Source organism: Engystomops pustulosus, chromosome 2 (genome assembly GCF_040894005.1).
Source record: "Engystomops pustulosus chromosome 2, aEngPut4.maternal, whole genome shotgun sequence".
In the NCBI taxonomy this organism is placed as follows: domain Eukaryota; kingdom Metazoa; phylum Chordata; class Amphibia; order Anura; family Leptodactylidae; genus Engystomops; species Engystomops pustulosus.
Genome location: NC_092412.1, coordinates 67,759,364 through 67,777,063, shown reverse-complemented (window position 1 = coordinate 67,777,063; position 17,700 = coordinate 67,759,364). Strand labels below are relative to the sequence as shown.

At 40.5% G+C, this 17,700-nt stretch overlaps 1 protein-coding gene across 4 annotated transcripts in view; it reads left to right on the top strand.

Moving 5' to 3' along the window:
- The window catches only part of CACNB3 (calcium voltage-gated channel auxiliary subunit beta 3), a 119,293-nt gene extending 102,213 nt beyond the window's left edge, over positions 1-17,080 (top strand). For all 4 annotated transcript variants that reach the window (XM_072135152.1, XM_072135151.1, XM_072135150.1 and 1 more), the window contains 6 exons: positions 3,076-3,134; positions 3,391-3,500; positions 5,154-5,305; positions 6,724-6,819; positions 9,473-9,631; positions 9,856-17,080. In XM_072135152.1, the coding sequence (XP_071991253.1) occupies positions 3,076-3,134; positions 3,391-3,500; positions 5,154-5,305; positions 6,724-6,819; positions 9,473-9,631; positions 9,856-10,170 (891 nt within the window). In that variant the 3' untranslated portion in view covers positions 10,171-17,080. The remainder of the gene's footprint in view (positions 1-3,075; positions 3,135-3,390; positions 3,501-5,153; positions 5,306-6,723; positions 6,820-9,472; positions 9,632-9,855) is intronic.
- The last annotated feature ends 620 nt before the right edge of the window (positions 17,081-17,700 follow it).

Here is a 17,700-nt window from a genome sequence, read left to right as displayed (position 1 = left end):
TTCCCTAGTTTATCATCTCAAATAGCCCTGTCATGGCTATTTTATGCAAAACCCCCCTCACACCCTAAGGATGAATTAAATATCTCTGTGTATGTATGATTAGCCTTTTGAGTGTCTTTATATAAGGTTGGGCCTTGGATTTTTTATATGTAATGGTTGTGTTTATGTACTGTATGTGGGACCCACAGTAAACTCACTCTAGCACTGGGGGTTCCTTTGGTCTGTTCCATTATAGGAGTAGAACAGTTAAAAAAATAAAAGTAAGCCCAGTAGCGTGTAATCACAGATACAAATGGTTCCCAATAAATTCCATTTTCCTAGATGATATCCTTTATTGTGCTTCCATTTAGGTGCTATTTTTGCATATTTTTAATATGCTTGTAAGATTTGTTAGTGATACATGCAGTAACAAACTTCTCTGAAAGCACGTTTAAAGGAGTTATCCTGTCTTTAACAGTGGTTCGTCGGCGGGGCAGAATTTGCTGTAAAACAAGAAATGATACTTACCTGGTCCAGCAATGTGCTTCCCAATACCGCCAGTCTCTGTACGTCTGTGTATACAGAGGCGCAGCGCTGATTTATGACCATAAGGGGCATCCGCTTCAGGAACTGGTGCCCGCTATGGTTATGATGTCGGCGCTGGTAATATATTTATATTGTAGAATTAGTTCTAGTGCTGTATGAGTATCTTATAGTACTAAAAAGTAGATTTTAACTGGTGGAGGGCCCACAATCTTTATACCGCCCCTGCCTCATTGTGCCCTTAATACGCCACTGATTCCAAGATACAAGAAAACAAGCTTTATGATAAGGAAAACTTTTTTGGACAATCATTTTGGATTATCCATAGCGAATAGGACATTTTTCGTCCAATGCAGTAAATAATATTCCTATATTTGAGGGCACTTCCATATACATATACAAGAGCCTCTTCACCTCATATAGTCTAAAAGGTGACTAAAATAAAATGTAGCACCCTCTAAGGAGTAGCATGGCGCTCTCCACCATTTATACTCTTTATATCATAGTCGTTCCCTCATTCTTCTATGAACCAGCAGTATTCAGTTCCTGCAGCTCACATGTAACAAATGCCCACCTGCTATGTTGTATCTCCCCCACAGCTGGGTGCGTAGTGCAGGACACCTACAGGGCAACTGATTGACTGAAGAAATCAGTCCAATGGAGTAAGAAATGGAGTTCCCTCTTAAGCCGTGCAAAAACTACTCAGCTTTGTCATTGTGTTAATTTCCTAATTGCAAGTCATCTATCATGAGTCACTTACTCAGCTCTGTCCCCTTGAAGTTCAATAAGCAATTGCATATGAAAGGCATGTGCTGAGTCAGGCCTCATTGCTGCGTCTTATTCACAAGAAGCATACTAAGGTGCGACAAGGACAAGCTTCTCTGCGGCTCTCACACCACACATGTGTGCACATTGTAACTCTTCTTCCAGGAGGATCCCAATTACTGCCCTGGGAAACACCCATGTGTCATGTATTGGACTAGGAGTAATAGTTCTACTTATTTGCATCTTGCCATTTCCAGGGTACTGCTTTCATTAAAATGACATTACACGGTGTAAATCTGTGGTTCAGTATTGATTAGATAGAATTATTAATAAATTAAACTGCCTATTAGGATTTCAGAGACCTTTGCCATTAATTGACCTCTTAAATAATTCAGGCTTAGAAAATGCTTGTTATCTTTGAATTAGGCTGCTGTAATGTCTTTATGATGGATATATTCATGATAATCGCTCATTCATGATAACTCGACTGTTTACACCACCGCCATTTCTGCCGTTATCTGCAGTTAACTTAAATTTTTCACAACTGATTTCCATCTGTTTTTTTTTTTATTTTGACTTTTTATGGTCAACCCACTAAAACCACCCCCAGGTCTCAGGACTTCTCGATGAAGCTCTTTTTTTTTTTTGATGACCTATTTAGTTTTTTAGGTCTTTATTTTACATAACAGCGTACAAAAGTCATCATCTGCCTCAGTACAATCATAAATATCAGTTATTACGGTAGTATAAAAGGCGTGACATAACTGACCTATTTACTTCCATTGTTCACACAGGTCAGAGAGAAAAGTTCTGAATAGGATATTCTCTACTATATAACAGGAGTAATGTAACGCAAAGCTTCCCCTAATACCCAGGCGGCCCCCAACATAAGAACACCGATCTTAAAGACGATCACAAGTTACTAACATCTGGTAATTGTCACAGAGACCAAAAAAAAATTGTCACAATTATAAAATGTACAGTTCCAACTTACATACAAATTCAACTTAAGAACAAACCTACACAACCTATCTTGTACGTAACCCAGGGACTGCCTGTAATTTTCCATAATTTTTCACAAAAAAAAAGTTCGAAGTTGCAGTAAGGGCCTACATCATAAGTAGGCATGAAGGCCACAAGGTTTTTAGTGCAGTATTTGAATAAGATTTTATTAAATTGTATCCGCTCCTGGTTCTGTACGTAGCAGTGGTTTAGCTACTGGTGAGTCCATGCTGGCTAACCCACTCTACCCATGTTATGATGGTAAATTTGTTTCAGATACTTCCGCCATATCTAGTTAGGGTAGATTCTGCACCGTGCATGGGGTTGCCTGCCAATCCCTTTTAGAAGACTAGGAAAGAAATTTCTCCATCAGATCTTCCTCATGTGAATTCGCTTTTGTCTGTGATTACATAAAAAGAGCACCCCTTTTGCCTCTTTGTTGTTTGTTAAATATCTCATTTTCATCTACCTTAGAATGGACCAACACCCGAGCGGTCTAGATGTAAAATGTAGCCAACGTTTAAAGAGCGGCAATGAAATAGTTAGCTTTAAGGATACGTCAGGAGATGCAAACAAAAAAAAAATCTAATTTCTGGAGCCAAATGGCAGCTGCAGTGTATGGAAGAGAAATTAATACTTTTATACTCTGACTTCTTTCCAAATGCTTTACAAATTTAAATTCAGCCTTGTCACAGCCCCATAAACTCCAATGCAGTCTCCATAAATATACTGCGTATTGGCTGCGTAATGATCTCGTCTCCTTCATGGTCCCTTTTTCTCCTTTAGGTGACTGACATGATGCAGAAAGCCCTCTTTGACTTTTTAAAGCACAGATTTGATGGCAGGTAAGATCAAAGAGGGCCTGAGATTCCTGATAGTGGTAAATAGTTAATAATGGGGGGATAGTCATTGCAGAAGGGGGGACTCCACATAACCATTTCTAGTGATCACCTCCAGCACCCCCCAAAAGTAATACATATTCATTTTGTGAAACCCCTTTAAGTGGAGATGTGGGGTATATGTTTCATAGCTCTCTGAATTAAAGAACTAGCACTAACACAGCTAAAGGATCTGCTTATAGTATTTCTTGTACATTTTCAGAATCTCCATCACTAGAGTCACAGCTGACTTGTCTCTAGCCAAGCGTTCTGTACTCAATAATCCAGGCAGGAGAGCCATCATTGAACGATCAAGCACCCGCTCCAGCATCGGTGAGAATAACATTTTCTCATTTAGGAGGATATTTAACATCTAAATGGAGATAATTTTATAACGTAATAGCATAAGCATTTTGGATTGGATTTAGAATAGGCAGAATTTAAAGGGGTATTCCCATTACAGCAAATCATTGTTCTTGTTTGGATAATGAAAAGTTTAAAAAATTTTTCAATATACTTTCTGTACCATTTCCTGTACCATTTCCATGGTTTTCTAGATCTCTGCTTGCTGTCCTGCTATAGAAAGCTTCTGTGTTTATTTCCGGTGGATAGAAATCTGCCCATGGTCACACAGGTGCACAGCTCGTTATATCACACAGCTCTGATGATGTAATGAGCCGTGCACCAGTGTGTCTATTGTCAGATTTCTGTCCACTGGAAGTAAACATAGAAGCTTTTGTACAGCGAACAGAGATCTAGAAAGAGGAATTGATACAGAAAGTATATTGGAAAAATGTATAATTTTTCATCTTGCAAACAATAACATTAATTTGCAGAAACGTGAATATCACTTTTAATACATCAAAATGTGGATATAAAATGATTATATGAAAATAGTCCAACACCCATGTTGCTTTGTGAATAAGACAGGATCTTATAATATTTTTGCTCTGAAATATGAGTAAGGCTACATTCACACGAACGTATGGGGAACACACTTCTATGGCCTCACGGCGCCGTACGGGAGTGGTACGCTGCCACCCAGGTGCTGCACCATACTGTTCCGTAGCCCGTAGAAGGATAGGACATGTCCTATCTTTCGACGGAATACGGCGACGTGTATTCCTATGGAGAGGGGCTGGAGTGAGCAGCGCTCATCCCCTGCTCCTCTCCCCGGCACCGGTGTGTGCCCATTCGTGTGAATGTAGCCTAAGGGCATATTTTCATGGGATGTCTTATCTTTTTCCACAAACAACAATACACATTATTTGTGAACCAAAGATATACATTTATTCAAAGTATAACAATATCTACTCCCCAAGAAAAGCAGGTCCCCCTGCAAAACTCACACTTATCAGACCTAAAACAATAGAGCTGGCAAGTGCTGATGGTGGGTGCCCTCACACACATATATGCATCCCTTGTGTCAAATGCACCTCCTTGTTAGGTCCCTTGCCGTTCTACTGCAACCAAATGTAGAAGTTCCCCAGAAGCAGCCACAATGTTCGGGTCCGGAAGTGCAGTGATGCCATCTGGACTACCAAACCTGTGTGTGTGACTGCAGTACTAGCCATCCTTATTATTTACTTTTTTACATATATAGCTGTCTGAACTTTTTTTTAATTAACTGTAACTAGGGATTATTTGTACAGTAGGGCTTACTTCAAATATACATTAATACTGAAAAATCATGCGAGGGCTTATTTTGGGGGTAGGTATTATTCTTTGAAAAACACTGTTTTTCATTTTTTGGCAGGAATATAGTCTCCTTTAAGGTCCCCAATAACTGCACATGGGGAAATTTTCAGGAATGCTTAAGGGATGACCCAAAAATAAAAAGTAAAACTGGATTCAGAAATGAACCAACATATGCGCCTATATTTGTATGTTGGAAGTTATTAACACCATATTAAAGTGATAATAATAATCAAAAAACTCTTCAGTTATGTGATATTTCCTGTTAATGTTGAATATTCTACCCTTCAGCTGAGGTACAAAGCGAAATCGAGAGGATATTTGAATTGGCCAAGACGCTCCAACTAGTTATCCTGGATGCAGACACAATCAACCATCCTGCTCAGCTGAGCAAAACCTCCCTGGCCCCCATTATTGTATATGTCAAAGTTTCATCACCCAAGGTAAGTCAAGATGTCACTGGATGCTGAACTTATCAAATATCATTTTAATTCTCATTCAAATTCTGTTGAGGGTCACAACCCCAGGATCTGATACTTGGAGCCATTAATGCTCTGCAACATTGTTAGTTTCCCCTTGTGTTTCACAGCAGCTTATTCCCCTCTTTCTTTTTTGGCTACCAAACATACTATAGCTGCGGCCTGGAAAAAAGGGGCCATTATTTGTTTTGTGGTCCAGCGGAGTTTGAATTGGTACATAAAAACACCAATCTTGAATGATTGGCAGCAGGTTTAGATGGTGGGACTATTCTCTCTCTAAGAACTTTTACTTGGCTCTTCCTCATAAGATCCCCTCCTCCCTCCTTCTCCTCTTCACGTACTCTATTCTTCACTTTATGCTATTCTTGTTATTTTCACATTGATTTTCATCCTACTTATGTATTAACCAGTTATGAGGGCTCTTTAGGATGGACATCATTGCTCTCATTACTGTGAGACATCCACACTCATTGGGGCACATTTACTAAGGGTCCACGGACTGCGATTCCGTCTGGTTTTCCCGAATATTTCCGTTTTGCACAGAATTGCCCAAGGTTTTTGGCGCACGCAATGGGATTGTGCATCGGCGCCGGCTTGCACACGACAGAAATCGGGGGCGTGGCCGTCAGACAAACCGACAGATTCTGAAAAAACGCAGAATTTAAAAAACTAAATGTGTCGCAAGATCACGCACTCACATGCACCTGGAAGAAGAAGGTGAACTCCGGCGGACCTCGGCACGGAAGCGACACCTGCAATTGGACGCACAACCTTAGTGGATTGCGCCGGACCCGAATTCTCGCTGGACAACGCAATGCGGGATCGCGACAGGACCGGGTAAGTAAATGTGCCCCATTATGTTTGCTGCTTGTAAATCTTCACTACAATTGTTGTCTTGTTATGTGCTCATTTGCACCTACTCTTCTATACTTTTATATTTCAATAAAAAAATAAAAAAAAAATAAAATAGAAGAAAAAAGAATTAAGATAGAGTTAAATAAAATAAGAGTTGGGTAAAACTAAGCAGAACTTAATGAACTTTGTTGCACGAATTGCTGTAGAAACCCTTGCAGTGATTTATAGTCCTGTATATTTTCTTACTCTAAAAGCTTTATTAACAATAAAATTTTGCACAAAGTAAGCAACACATCTAAAGCTAGAAATAATGCACCTAATAATGTGGAACAGACAAAGCTGCTTCTTGGTGGACATTTGCCCAGATATTAACAGTTTATGGCTCTGTTGTCAGCAAAGCGCCTTCTCTAGTGGAGAAATACATTTCCCTTTTGTACATGATAAAAGTATAACTGATGCATTGACCTGTGTGCCAGACCACTGGACGAAACACTCTGTCCTCAGTAATCTCTGCTTGCTTCTGTCAGGTGCTGCAGAGACTAATAAAATCCAGGGGGAAATCGCAAGTTAAACACCTCAATGTCCAGATGCTGGCAGCCGACAAATTAATACAGTGCCCTCCGGTAAGAGAGAAGGAGCTGTAACTAATAAATATATTTGTAGTGCACAATATGTACTGCAGTTTAAGATCCTGTATCATTCAATTGTATCTTAATATTCATTATACTGTGTCTAGTGTCTTCTGCAAAGCTGTAAAGTATCATAAAAAGAGATAAAAATTGAAAAGTCCATTTGCAGATGGAAGATAAAGGTATATTCAAGCACATCAGAGATCTTGCCACTATTCTATTCATATGGTGTTGCTATGATGACCTACACTCACCGGCCACTTTATTAGGTACACCATGCTAGTAACGGGTTGGACCCCCTTTTGCCTTCAGAACTGCCTCAATTCTTCGTGGCATAGATTCAACAAGGTGCTGGAAGGATTCCTCAGAGATTTTGGTCCATATTGACATGATGGCATCACACAGTTGCCGCAGATTTGTCGGCTGCACATCCATGATGCGAATCTCCCGTTCCACCACATCCCAAAGATGCTCTATTGGATTGAGATCTGGTGACTGTGGAGGCCATTTGAGTACAGTGAACTCATTGTCATGTTCAAGAAACCAGTCTGAGATGATTCCAGCTTTATGACATGGCGCATTATCCTGCTGAAAGTAGCCATCAGATGTTGGGTACATTGTGGTCATAAAGGGATGGACATGGTCAGCAACAATACTCAGGTAGGCTGTGGCGTTGCAACAATGCTCAATTGGTACCAAGGGGCCCAAAGAGTGCCAAGAAAATATTCCCCACACCATGACACCACCACCACCAGCCTGAACCGTTGATACAAGGCAGGATGGATCCATGCTTTCATGTTGTTGATGCCAAATTCTGACCCTACCATCCGAATGTCGCAGCAGAAATCGAGACTCATCAGACCAGGCAACGTTTTTCCAATCTTCTACTGTCCAATTTCGATGAGCTTGTGCAAATTGTAGCCTCAGTTTCCGGTTCTTAGCTGAAAGGAGTGGCATCGGGTGTGGTCTTCTGCTGCTGTAGCCCATCTGCCTCAAAGTTCGACGTACTGTGCGTTCAGAGGTGCTCTTCTGCCTACCTTGGTTGTAACGGGTGGCGATTTGAGTCACTGTTGCCTTTCTATTAGCTCGAACCAGTCTGCCCATTCTCCTCTGGCATCAACAAGGCATTTCCGCCCACAGAACTGCCGCTCACTGTTTTTTTTTTTTTTTGGACCATTCTCCGTAAACCCTAGAGATGGTTGTGAGTGAAAATCCCAGTATATCAGCAGTTTCTGAAATACTCAGACCAGCCCTTCTGGCACCAACAACCATGCCACGTTCAAAGGCACTCAAATCACCTTTCTTCCCCATACTGATGCTTGGTTTGAACTGCAGGAGATTGTCTTGACCATGTCTACATGCCTAAATGCACTGAGTTGCCGCCATGTGATTGGCTGATTAGAAATTAAGTGTTAACGAGCAGTTGGACAGGTGTACCTAATAAAGTGGCCGGTGAGTGTATGTGTGTAGGCCGCCAAAACAATTCCATTCAGATGAGCAGAAGAGACTTATAACAATGTCACTTAAAGTCTACACATTATTTTACTAATCATGAATATGTTCTAAATGGCAGAAATTGCTGCAGGCTGCGGGTTCTGGCTCTTGCTGAATCGTCACCATTTTATGTTGCTTTTTACAAGAAAAAAAGCTTCAATAGATCTGCAGCAAATAGTTTTGAAGATTCAGGAATTGGCCTACATATTCTTCTTTCGTATTGTCAGGGGACCCTGACCAAGCTCTTTTATCTGTTCTGTATGGCAGTGTGCATGCTGATTAAAGGGAAATAAAATGCAAGCACTTGTAGTTCATTCCTGGGTATATAGCTTTAAAGGTCTGCTATTCTAAGAAACATTGTCACCCAACAGCTCTGTAGGCAGATGACCTTGATGACTATAATGTCCAGCGCAGACACTGGGGCAGGTTTACCCATATTGTCTAACAGTTAGACAGTGTTTATAAAATGTCTTTAAAAAGCAGCAAAATTTATTAATTTACACCATAATTCAGAATACATTTTGCTTAGTACATTTTTTACATTGTAATTGGATAATAAACATGTTACTGTTTATTTAGCTGTCTTTATATCCCAGATACATTATGGACAGTATACCATATTTTAATTTGTCAAATATAAGAACAAAGCCCAAAACACACAAACGTGCTCAGTCCTTGAATCCTGGACCAGTTTAAAATGAATGTAATGGTTTCCATAAGTAATGGCACTGATTTCTCAGGAATGATCAGGGCATTGAGAAAAAGATTGCAAATGTGCAGAAATCTGTGAAACTGGACTCCCATCCCTGGCACGGGGTTGGTCTGTGAAATCCAGTCACCAGGCCTACTACCAGTAACTCAAACTCTTTGCCAGTGCGCTGATTTTGCAAAATTTGCATATGTTTTCTCTTGCCCTCACCTTTCTGTAGAAATCGGTTTTATTACTTCTGGTACCCAACAGAAAAAGATCATCATTAACATGGGTTGTCTTCTTTCAGACAAATCCCTATCTATCCTGTAATAACAGGTTCTGCTCCCCCATGATGAAGGATGAAGGCAGGGTTGGTTCAAATCTGGTCTGGAAAAAAAACCCCATGACTTGAATTAATATTAATAACTTGTCATAAATATCATTACTTTTCTCTTCCTATAGGAATTGTTTGATGTCATTTTGGATGAGAATCAACTAGAAGATGCTTGTGAGCATCTTGCAGAGTACATGGAAGTGTACTGGAGAGCCACACATCACCCACTGCACCCACATACTGGCCAAAATCTCATGACTCCTCCTACTGCCATCCCGGGCCTACAGGTACAGTGACAAACATCTGTGTGCACGTCATGATCCGTCACTCCAGAAATCAGACCACAACAATCCTATTGATCTACTAGAAGAATCTGAGTAGTGAATGTTCCTTATAAATGACATACCACCCCCTTTTTTTACCGAAATCCCCAGATTATCACAATGATTATGGTTTATTAGTGTCTTGTCTGATCAATCTGCATTTCATATGTCTATAACCTACTCAACAGAACCAGCAAATTATTTCGGATCGAGCCAGTGAGCACTCACCATTAGAGCGAGACAGCTTAATGCAGTCAGACGAGGCCAGTGAAACCTCACGCAAAACCTGGACAGCCTCATCCCAGAGAAGTTCCCGTCACATGGAGGATGAATACTCTGATGCCTACCAGGACCTGTATCAACCTCACAGGCATCACAACAGTGGACTGCACAACACTAATGGCCATGACTCCCAGGATCGTCTTCTGGAACGAGACTCTGAGCAGAACCACAACGACAGAAACTGGCAGCGCAACCGTCCCTGGCCCAAGGACAGTTACTGAGAGGGGGCTCTCTACACACATCGTAAAAACACATCCATACACTATTCCTGCATGGCGGTGCATGCCATGAGGTACAGCCACTAAGTGTAAATTCCAGGGTAGTAACAAGAGTCAAGAATGCACTATGGAAGGAAGCAGCCTGCCCCTAATCTGCCACTTGCTTGGTATCTAAATGTATTGGCAGAAGGGCTGTTTATAGGTAGTTGCACATATACAGGACCTGGCTGTAAATAGCAAAGCCATACACAAAATATGTTTTTGTTGTTTGCAGGCAGAAATATGCTGGAATCTAAGAATCCATTGTAAAAGCCACTAAATCTCTTAAAATTCCTATCCTGTTGGCCTTATTGCATTCATAAAGAGGTTTTAAAACCCTGTAGCACCGATGTACAAGTGGCGTCTAAGAGTTTACATGTAGAGGGTAGTGTTCACATTACAGAGTATGGGCCGAGAATCCTGAGAAGGCATCATAGTCTTGGTTTGTAGAGGCAGTCAGGGATGGTGTGGGCCAGAATCAGGCCTTAGTGGGCAACATCCAGCTCACAGCTCACCTGCTTAACTATCTTGATCTACAGAATTCATATATCCAAAAAGTATACAGAACAGTTCATGCAAAAAGCTGCATGAACACCTAGTTTTCAGAATGAGCCACCGAAGAGTTAAGACCATTTCCCCTTCTTCCTGGCCCATCTGAAAAATCATTGGGTAATATAATTGTCCTCCTTATTGCTCTACACCAGGTATTGTGTTGTATTGCCATAAATTTCTGCCCTTCAGGTAAAAGTGTCACCCTCAGATCTTGTTTACAATGTGTATGCTTCAGCAAACATTTTATATATAGTAAAGCCAGATATTGAGTTTCTTAACCAGATTAGTACAAAAATACAGGTTTACTATTTTCAAAGGAAAGGCGTCTACATTTATAAAATACCCATCTTGCCTTAGTAGGGTGGCTTAAAGGGAAGACACCTTCCTGGCTGAAAAATCATAGAAATCTTAAGTTACTCAGCATGTAATTTGTTATTCTGTAGAAGCACCCCTTCAGACATTAGCACTTACACACAAGACACTTCAATACATCCTAGTGTTCCAGAATTGCAGCAGAGGAACTGCCCAAGGCCCAGTATTGCTGCTGTAGGTATTCTGATCCACACTCATTAGAATGAAGCTCATGTACAGGGTACCAGTGCCCACCCAGGGAGAAGTGGGTATGTTAGAGTGATGTAGTTCAATCTATACTGGCTATATCAGCTTCACATTTCTATTTTCACTCAAGGCATAGTTTATATTGCATAAGCTCACACCATCAGTTATGGTCACTAAGCTTCTATCTAAAATAATTTTATGATTCCTGAATCTATGTAAAAATGTCTGCTCTTAAATCCCCAATGACCCCTCGTCTTTAATCTGCCAACTACCTATACTCGTCACAATGTAATGCATTACCTCTTGCACATCTGTATATATCTTAAAGCACATTGTTTTTACCCTTATGCTGCTAGCTATTTCCCCCCACGATTGTAACAAGTCCCAGAAAGTTAAGACTCTTTTACTTTAGCCATGTGTAAAATGAAACCAAGCACGTTCATTAAGAAACCTATGGTAATAATAATAAATCTTTATTTACATAGCTCCATCATCTTCCACTGCGCTTTTCAAATCATGGGGTACATATACAAACATACATTCAGTCCCCGACTTAAGGACACCTGACCTCTAGTTAAAGACGGACCCCCCTGCCCACTGTGACCTCTGGTGAAGGTCTCTGGATGCTTCACTTTAGTCCCAGGATGCAATGATCAACTGCAAGGTGTCTGTAATGAAGTTTTATTGATTATCCTTGTTCCCATGGCAGCACAAAATTTTGAAAATCCAATTGTCACATGGACAAAAAATATTGTCTGGAGTTAGTTATAAAATATACCTGTTCTGACTTGCATACGAATTCAACTTAAGACCAACCCTAAAGAACCTATATTGCACTTAACCTGGGGACTGCCTGTTTGTTCACATTGCTTTTAGTAAGAATTTTTAAGAAATTTCCACACCGTTGGGGAAATTCTCTTACAGTGGAAGAATCTGTGTGAGCATATGCTTAGGGAAGTTTTATAGCTTACTTGTATATGTAGACTCCAGACACATGCACCCAGGATAGACTGGAAATCACATATGGAAAATCATATCAATGATAGATGTAGCTCCATGTGAGTCAGTTCTAAACTACTGAGTCTATAGGAACCATATAATAACATGATCTTTATTTTACAATGAAATACTTTTCTTCCAACTAGGAACAGTTCTAGTTGGATACAGACTCTCATACTCTCTAGGGGACAATGCTAGATTAGCGAGGGAACTGCTGACATGCTCATAAAATCTGTCACCTCATATACCCAGGGAATGCCCATTATGTTTTTTAGAAGTAATCTGCATTGCGACCATTGCAGCCACCTGACACCACTACCAAAAAACTACTTACTAAATAAATCTAGGAGAAGTGTTTGGTAACAGGTGGTTCTCTAGGGGCAGATGCATAAATATGGCCCTGTACCATGCATCTTTAGAACGGATGGCACCTAGCTGAAATACATTTTAACGGATCAGCACCCAGCAGGCCATTTGATCAATCCATTAAGTAGTAGAGCATGTCCTAGTTAGATCCGTTTTTAATGAAAAATTATGCCAGACTGATGCAAATCATTTGTAAAAAAACAGACGTTAATATCCGTTTTTCACTGGTGATTTTTGCAACGTTGCTGCACAGGTAGCATAATACTTGACACCAAGAAAGGGCTTCCACTTGGCACAAACACGAGTCAGTTTTTCCCCCATTAGGAAATATTATGAAATCCCCATATATCACTTATACTAATATAATTTGTACATAAATATAGCAAAGACACATAGGGGGGGATTTAATAATGTGTCTCAGGCTCCGCCAGTTTCTAGCTGGAAAACACTAGTCTTTAGCTGTGCCAGATTTATCACTGTCTTGATGAATTCTGGTTCAGGATAAGACTGTCGGTTCCGACTTTAGTCTTACTTTTAGTTGTTCTAAACTATGCGTCAGAATTTTGGGTGCACGGAAGATTTCCAGCAAGCCATGCCCCTTTCTCACAAGGGCCACACCCTCGAACCGCCCCCCCCCCCCCATCCCCTTCATGGGGCAAGTCGGGAAAGTGCCAAAAAAGGCACTGTGGTGCAAGGCATTTTAGACAGTGTTTTAGGCGCAAGGCACTGTGGTGCAAGGCATTTTAGACAGTGTTTTAGGCGCAAGGCACTGTGGTGCAAGGCATTTTAGACAGTGTTTTAGGCGCAAACCCACAAGAATTGTGGTGCAAGTGAGTTTATAAATCCCCCCCCCCCCCCATTGTATTGGAACAAACCACTTTTACCAAACACAATCAACTTTAAGTAGCAATTTTGCACAAGCAAAGAGTAGAAAATCTGTTCTCTGTTGCTTAAAAATCTAGGGCTATTGCAGCGATACAATTGTGTTCATTTCTGTCTGTTTACTGATCACAATGAAGGAAGATATTTGGCAACGAGAACAATTCACAGTAAATCATAAAAACACAAGTGACAGTCGTAATAATTCAGCCATAAAAAAACCTGCAATCCAAACCCAATTTTAACAGTTTAAACCTCAATTAATGTACCTAATTCTGTAAATAGTCTATATAACTTAATTATCCTAAATTACAACTTGTGTTGTAAATGTCACTTTAACATAAAAACAAGCAAAGGCAGCGTAATAATTTAAAGAGACCTTCCACTCAGAAAGCAAATGTGTCTGTACATAAGGCATTAACATATTTCTATAAGGGAATCTTTAGTTATTAAACTCTGGATGAAATTGTAAGTATACAGTGCCCAGACGGACGCAAATTTCCTTTTTTTTCTGCATTATACACTTAAATAAAGGTGTCTATACATGTTAGGCCAAGGTTTGCATTTTCGGTTGTTAAAGATGTTTTGGATCCTTTAGGAGAATGTTTAGGAGGTTCATTCATTTTAGGCTTAAAAATAGGAACATGTATATTGGATTTCAGCATGTCTGATCCTTTTATTCTCAGGGAGATAAGCCACCGAACCAAATGTGTATGAGGAGGGCACAAGGAATAGCTGTTGGCCAAAACCGCCGATAAACCTGTATGGCCAGCTTTGGGCAATGTACAGTAGTTGCATGTGGAGTAAACTATGAACATGAATGGGGTGTCTCAATGAACCTGTTGAATATAAGCAACCAAATGAATTATCCATCTAGCAATCAGCTATAACACAGATTGTAATTTAGGATTGATAATATTGACTCCAGGATTTGCTACAGGTGTGAAGATTTACCAAAAATGCTTATATACCTGACAATGGTAAATATTTTATGCCAATATCCCTCTTGTGCCATGCTCACCACTTTTATCTACAGGACACACATCTTGTTATTGATGCTGGGGGATAAAAAACTACACCAACTAAAATGAAGGTATATTGTCATACGGGCCTGGGTCAACCACAAAGCTGCTTTAATGTGTAAATGTGTTCCATATTGAGCACGATCCCACGGGCTGCACACAGAGCAGATGACAGGAGTTCCCTCTTCCGGACAGGACGTTCCCTCTGCAAGCCGAACAGCCACACCGGAACTCTATTAACTATTATAGTTCCGGCACAGTTGTTTGTCTGGCAAAGGGAGCGTCCTTGCATTATATTTCTATATAATGCGTGGACTCCCATCCTAGCCTGTGGGATTCTGCCACCATATGGCACATACTCACGAACATGTGTATAACAGGCCTTACTCCTATATTCCTGCTTGTTCCCAGTTCTCCTGTGATGTGCCAGTCAGGGCAGGTCATCACTACAGGTCATCACCCATGACATGTCACTGACTCTCCTCAACAGCCATTTTTGTAAAGGTCACTGCTTAGGTCAATGATTGGCTAAAGAGCCGACCTGCCCCAGACATTAAATCCTATTGGATGATTGGGATCCAGTCCTAGGCCACAGACACCGAGGGGCAGGTTTATCCATAAAGCAGCGATGTGTTTGATCTGGGAAGCCCCTTAATTGGAAATGATGTGCAAACAATACTTTTCATATACCACACCTAAAATATTATCACTCAACTTTCAAAAGGAGCATGTGAACTTTCAAAAAGTACAAAGATCAAATTAATTTGAAAAGTGATTCTCATACCATAAGCGAATGTCCATGACAGTAGTACCATGTACGAGATAGTCTTCCTGATGTGGGTATTAGACATGCACTAGGGTAGGATGTGTAGCGGGAAGTTTTCTGTGTGATGTATGTAGCTCAGCTAATTTCCTGTGTCCTTTCATGCATCAGTTCAATATTCTGTAGGAACTCTTGTAGCCTTGGGGCCTCGCAGCCTATATACAGCTCTGCTGCCTCATGTAACAATTCACTGACGTCAAGCAGATGGTTCACTTCACCTTTGTCATTCTCTTCCTTCCATCCCCTTGGCAGCTCCTGCTCTTGATTACATTATGGCTTCATATTTTCGCTATGACTATGAACAGCCCTCATGATGCGCATCACTTCACACTAGATATAGAAATAGGTTTCGGAACCAAGTGGTTAAGTGCAGGGTTAACACCGTAATGAATATCAACCTACTGCTGCTGAACAGACCATTGTGTCTGACATATCTAATACTTGAGCAATGGCTCATCATGCTGGATCAATCAGGAGTGCTATTAAGGTGCAGGAATTGTGCAAAAACTGTATTTTTCCATTGTCAAAGCATGTTTTCTTTGTACAGTAATGTTCTTTTCTGTCCATGTACCACTGGCAGAACAATGTGCACAGTAGCATAGTACAAATGACACTTATTTTCGCTTGAAAAGCATTGGAAGAGACCCATGTATAAAGTGAACCCAACTCCTGTAGCCAAGCAGACATTTTGTTTGCTTAAACCCAGAGCCTGAGGGCTCAAATCTTAGCTCTGTATTCACTTTTTACTCAGTTCTGTTCGCTCTCTACCAAAATTATTGATAATACAAGATGATAGTGAACAGCAAGGTGTTACTACAGCCAAGCTTCTCCCCAACTGATCTACAAAGTCAGACTGGGGAATATTGTCTGATGGCTGCAGCTTCTTCTATGCAGTAGTCAGGCACTGTCTCCATAGCAAAAGGGTGTCCCTGTTATCTAGATCTAAGAATTGTCTGGTAAAAACCCCATTTACAAAATATGACAAAGAAGGGGTTCCTTACATCAAGTCTCTAAACTGGATTCACTCTGTGAAATTCATTAAGTGCCCGGTCTGCATTTCATGGTGATGTGCCACATTGCCCATCATTCATGTGCCATCGCAGCTGATACACTCTGAATATGCTGCATATTTTATAACACACCTGCCAAAAGATAATAATTTCCCATTCAAATAGTTTCCCAGACAATCAAGAGAAATCCCTTATTCAGGAAAAAACCTCCTCCATCAGCCAGGCTCAAGAACAGCTACACACTTTACATGGACATGCGGTTCATATAAATGAGATGGCACTGTAAGATTCCACCATAGATTACATTTTATAGCTTTGAGCCTCTTAAAGGTGTTGCCCAGAGGTTAAACAACATGGCTGCTTTCTTCCAAAAAATGGGATAACAAGATGAGGCCGAACTGTACACAAACAATTTACAGCTTTTATAAAATATGAATATAGATAGAAAAGTCTTGAATACAGAGCTGAGAAACAAATCCCTCCTGAAATGATGGATCCCACAGAATGGCTACAAGTGGAGGTGGTTCACTTTACCCCTTCACCTCTGCCGTGGTCTTTTCAGTCATTCCTTCTACCATTGTAGAACGCTATTCTTTGTATGGCATGTTTGAATGTTTTGATAAGTTTGCACATTACAAGATGGAAATAAATGTTGCACTTATATACCAGAGCCTGCACGTCACATATGTAAGCCTTCGCTGTGGAGAACTGTCCTCATTTCTTTGATGTTCTACATGTAAATATTGGATCTCTCTCCGGCTCCCGGTCTCTTCTTCTTCAAACTTCATGTAAACTTCGATTTTCTAGCAAGAAATGAAAAACAAGACCTGATGTCTGGAGCTTTGGCTTCACTGTGTATGTGTGCAAGATCCAAGTGTAGCTGGAGTCCAATAAGTATAAAACTTATAAAGTATTCCCAAACAAGTTCATATTGGGGTACTAGGGACACTTACCCACCAGTCCATAAGGACCACCAGGATGCTTTAGTGTTCCAAATAGCCATGAGTTGTAAAGGAAGATAACTTTAGAGCCTAAAAATCCAGGTTTAACTTAAAGGGAATATGTAATCAGCAATTGGCCTAATAAACCACTAACAGTATATTGTCAAACAGCGTAATACCGTCTTGTTTTTGTTGTGTGGTGGCATCATCTAGAAAATCAACTTTGAAGTGAGATGTAAATTGATTGTATAAAGTCAAGAAGGCGGAGAGTTTAACACTGAAGTCAAGGTGGGAAGCGCTGAATGCCTCCTCCTTTCCACTGAAATTATGCTCTGACTCTGGAT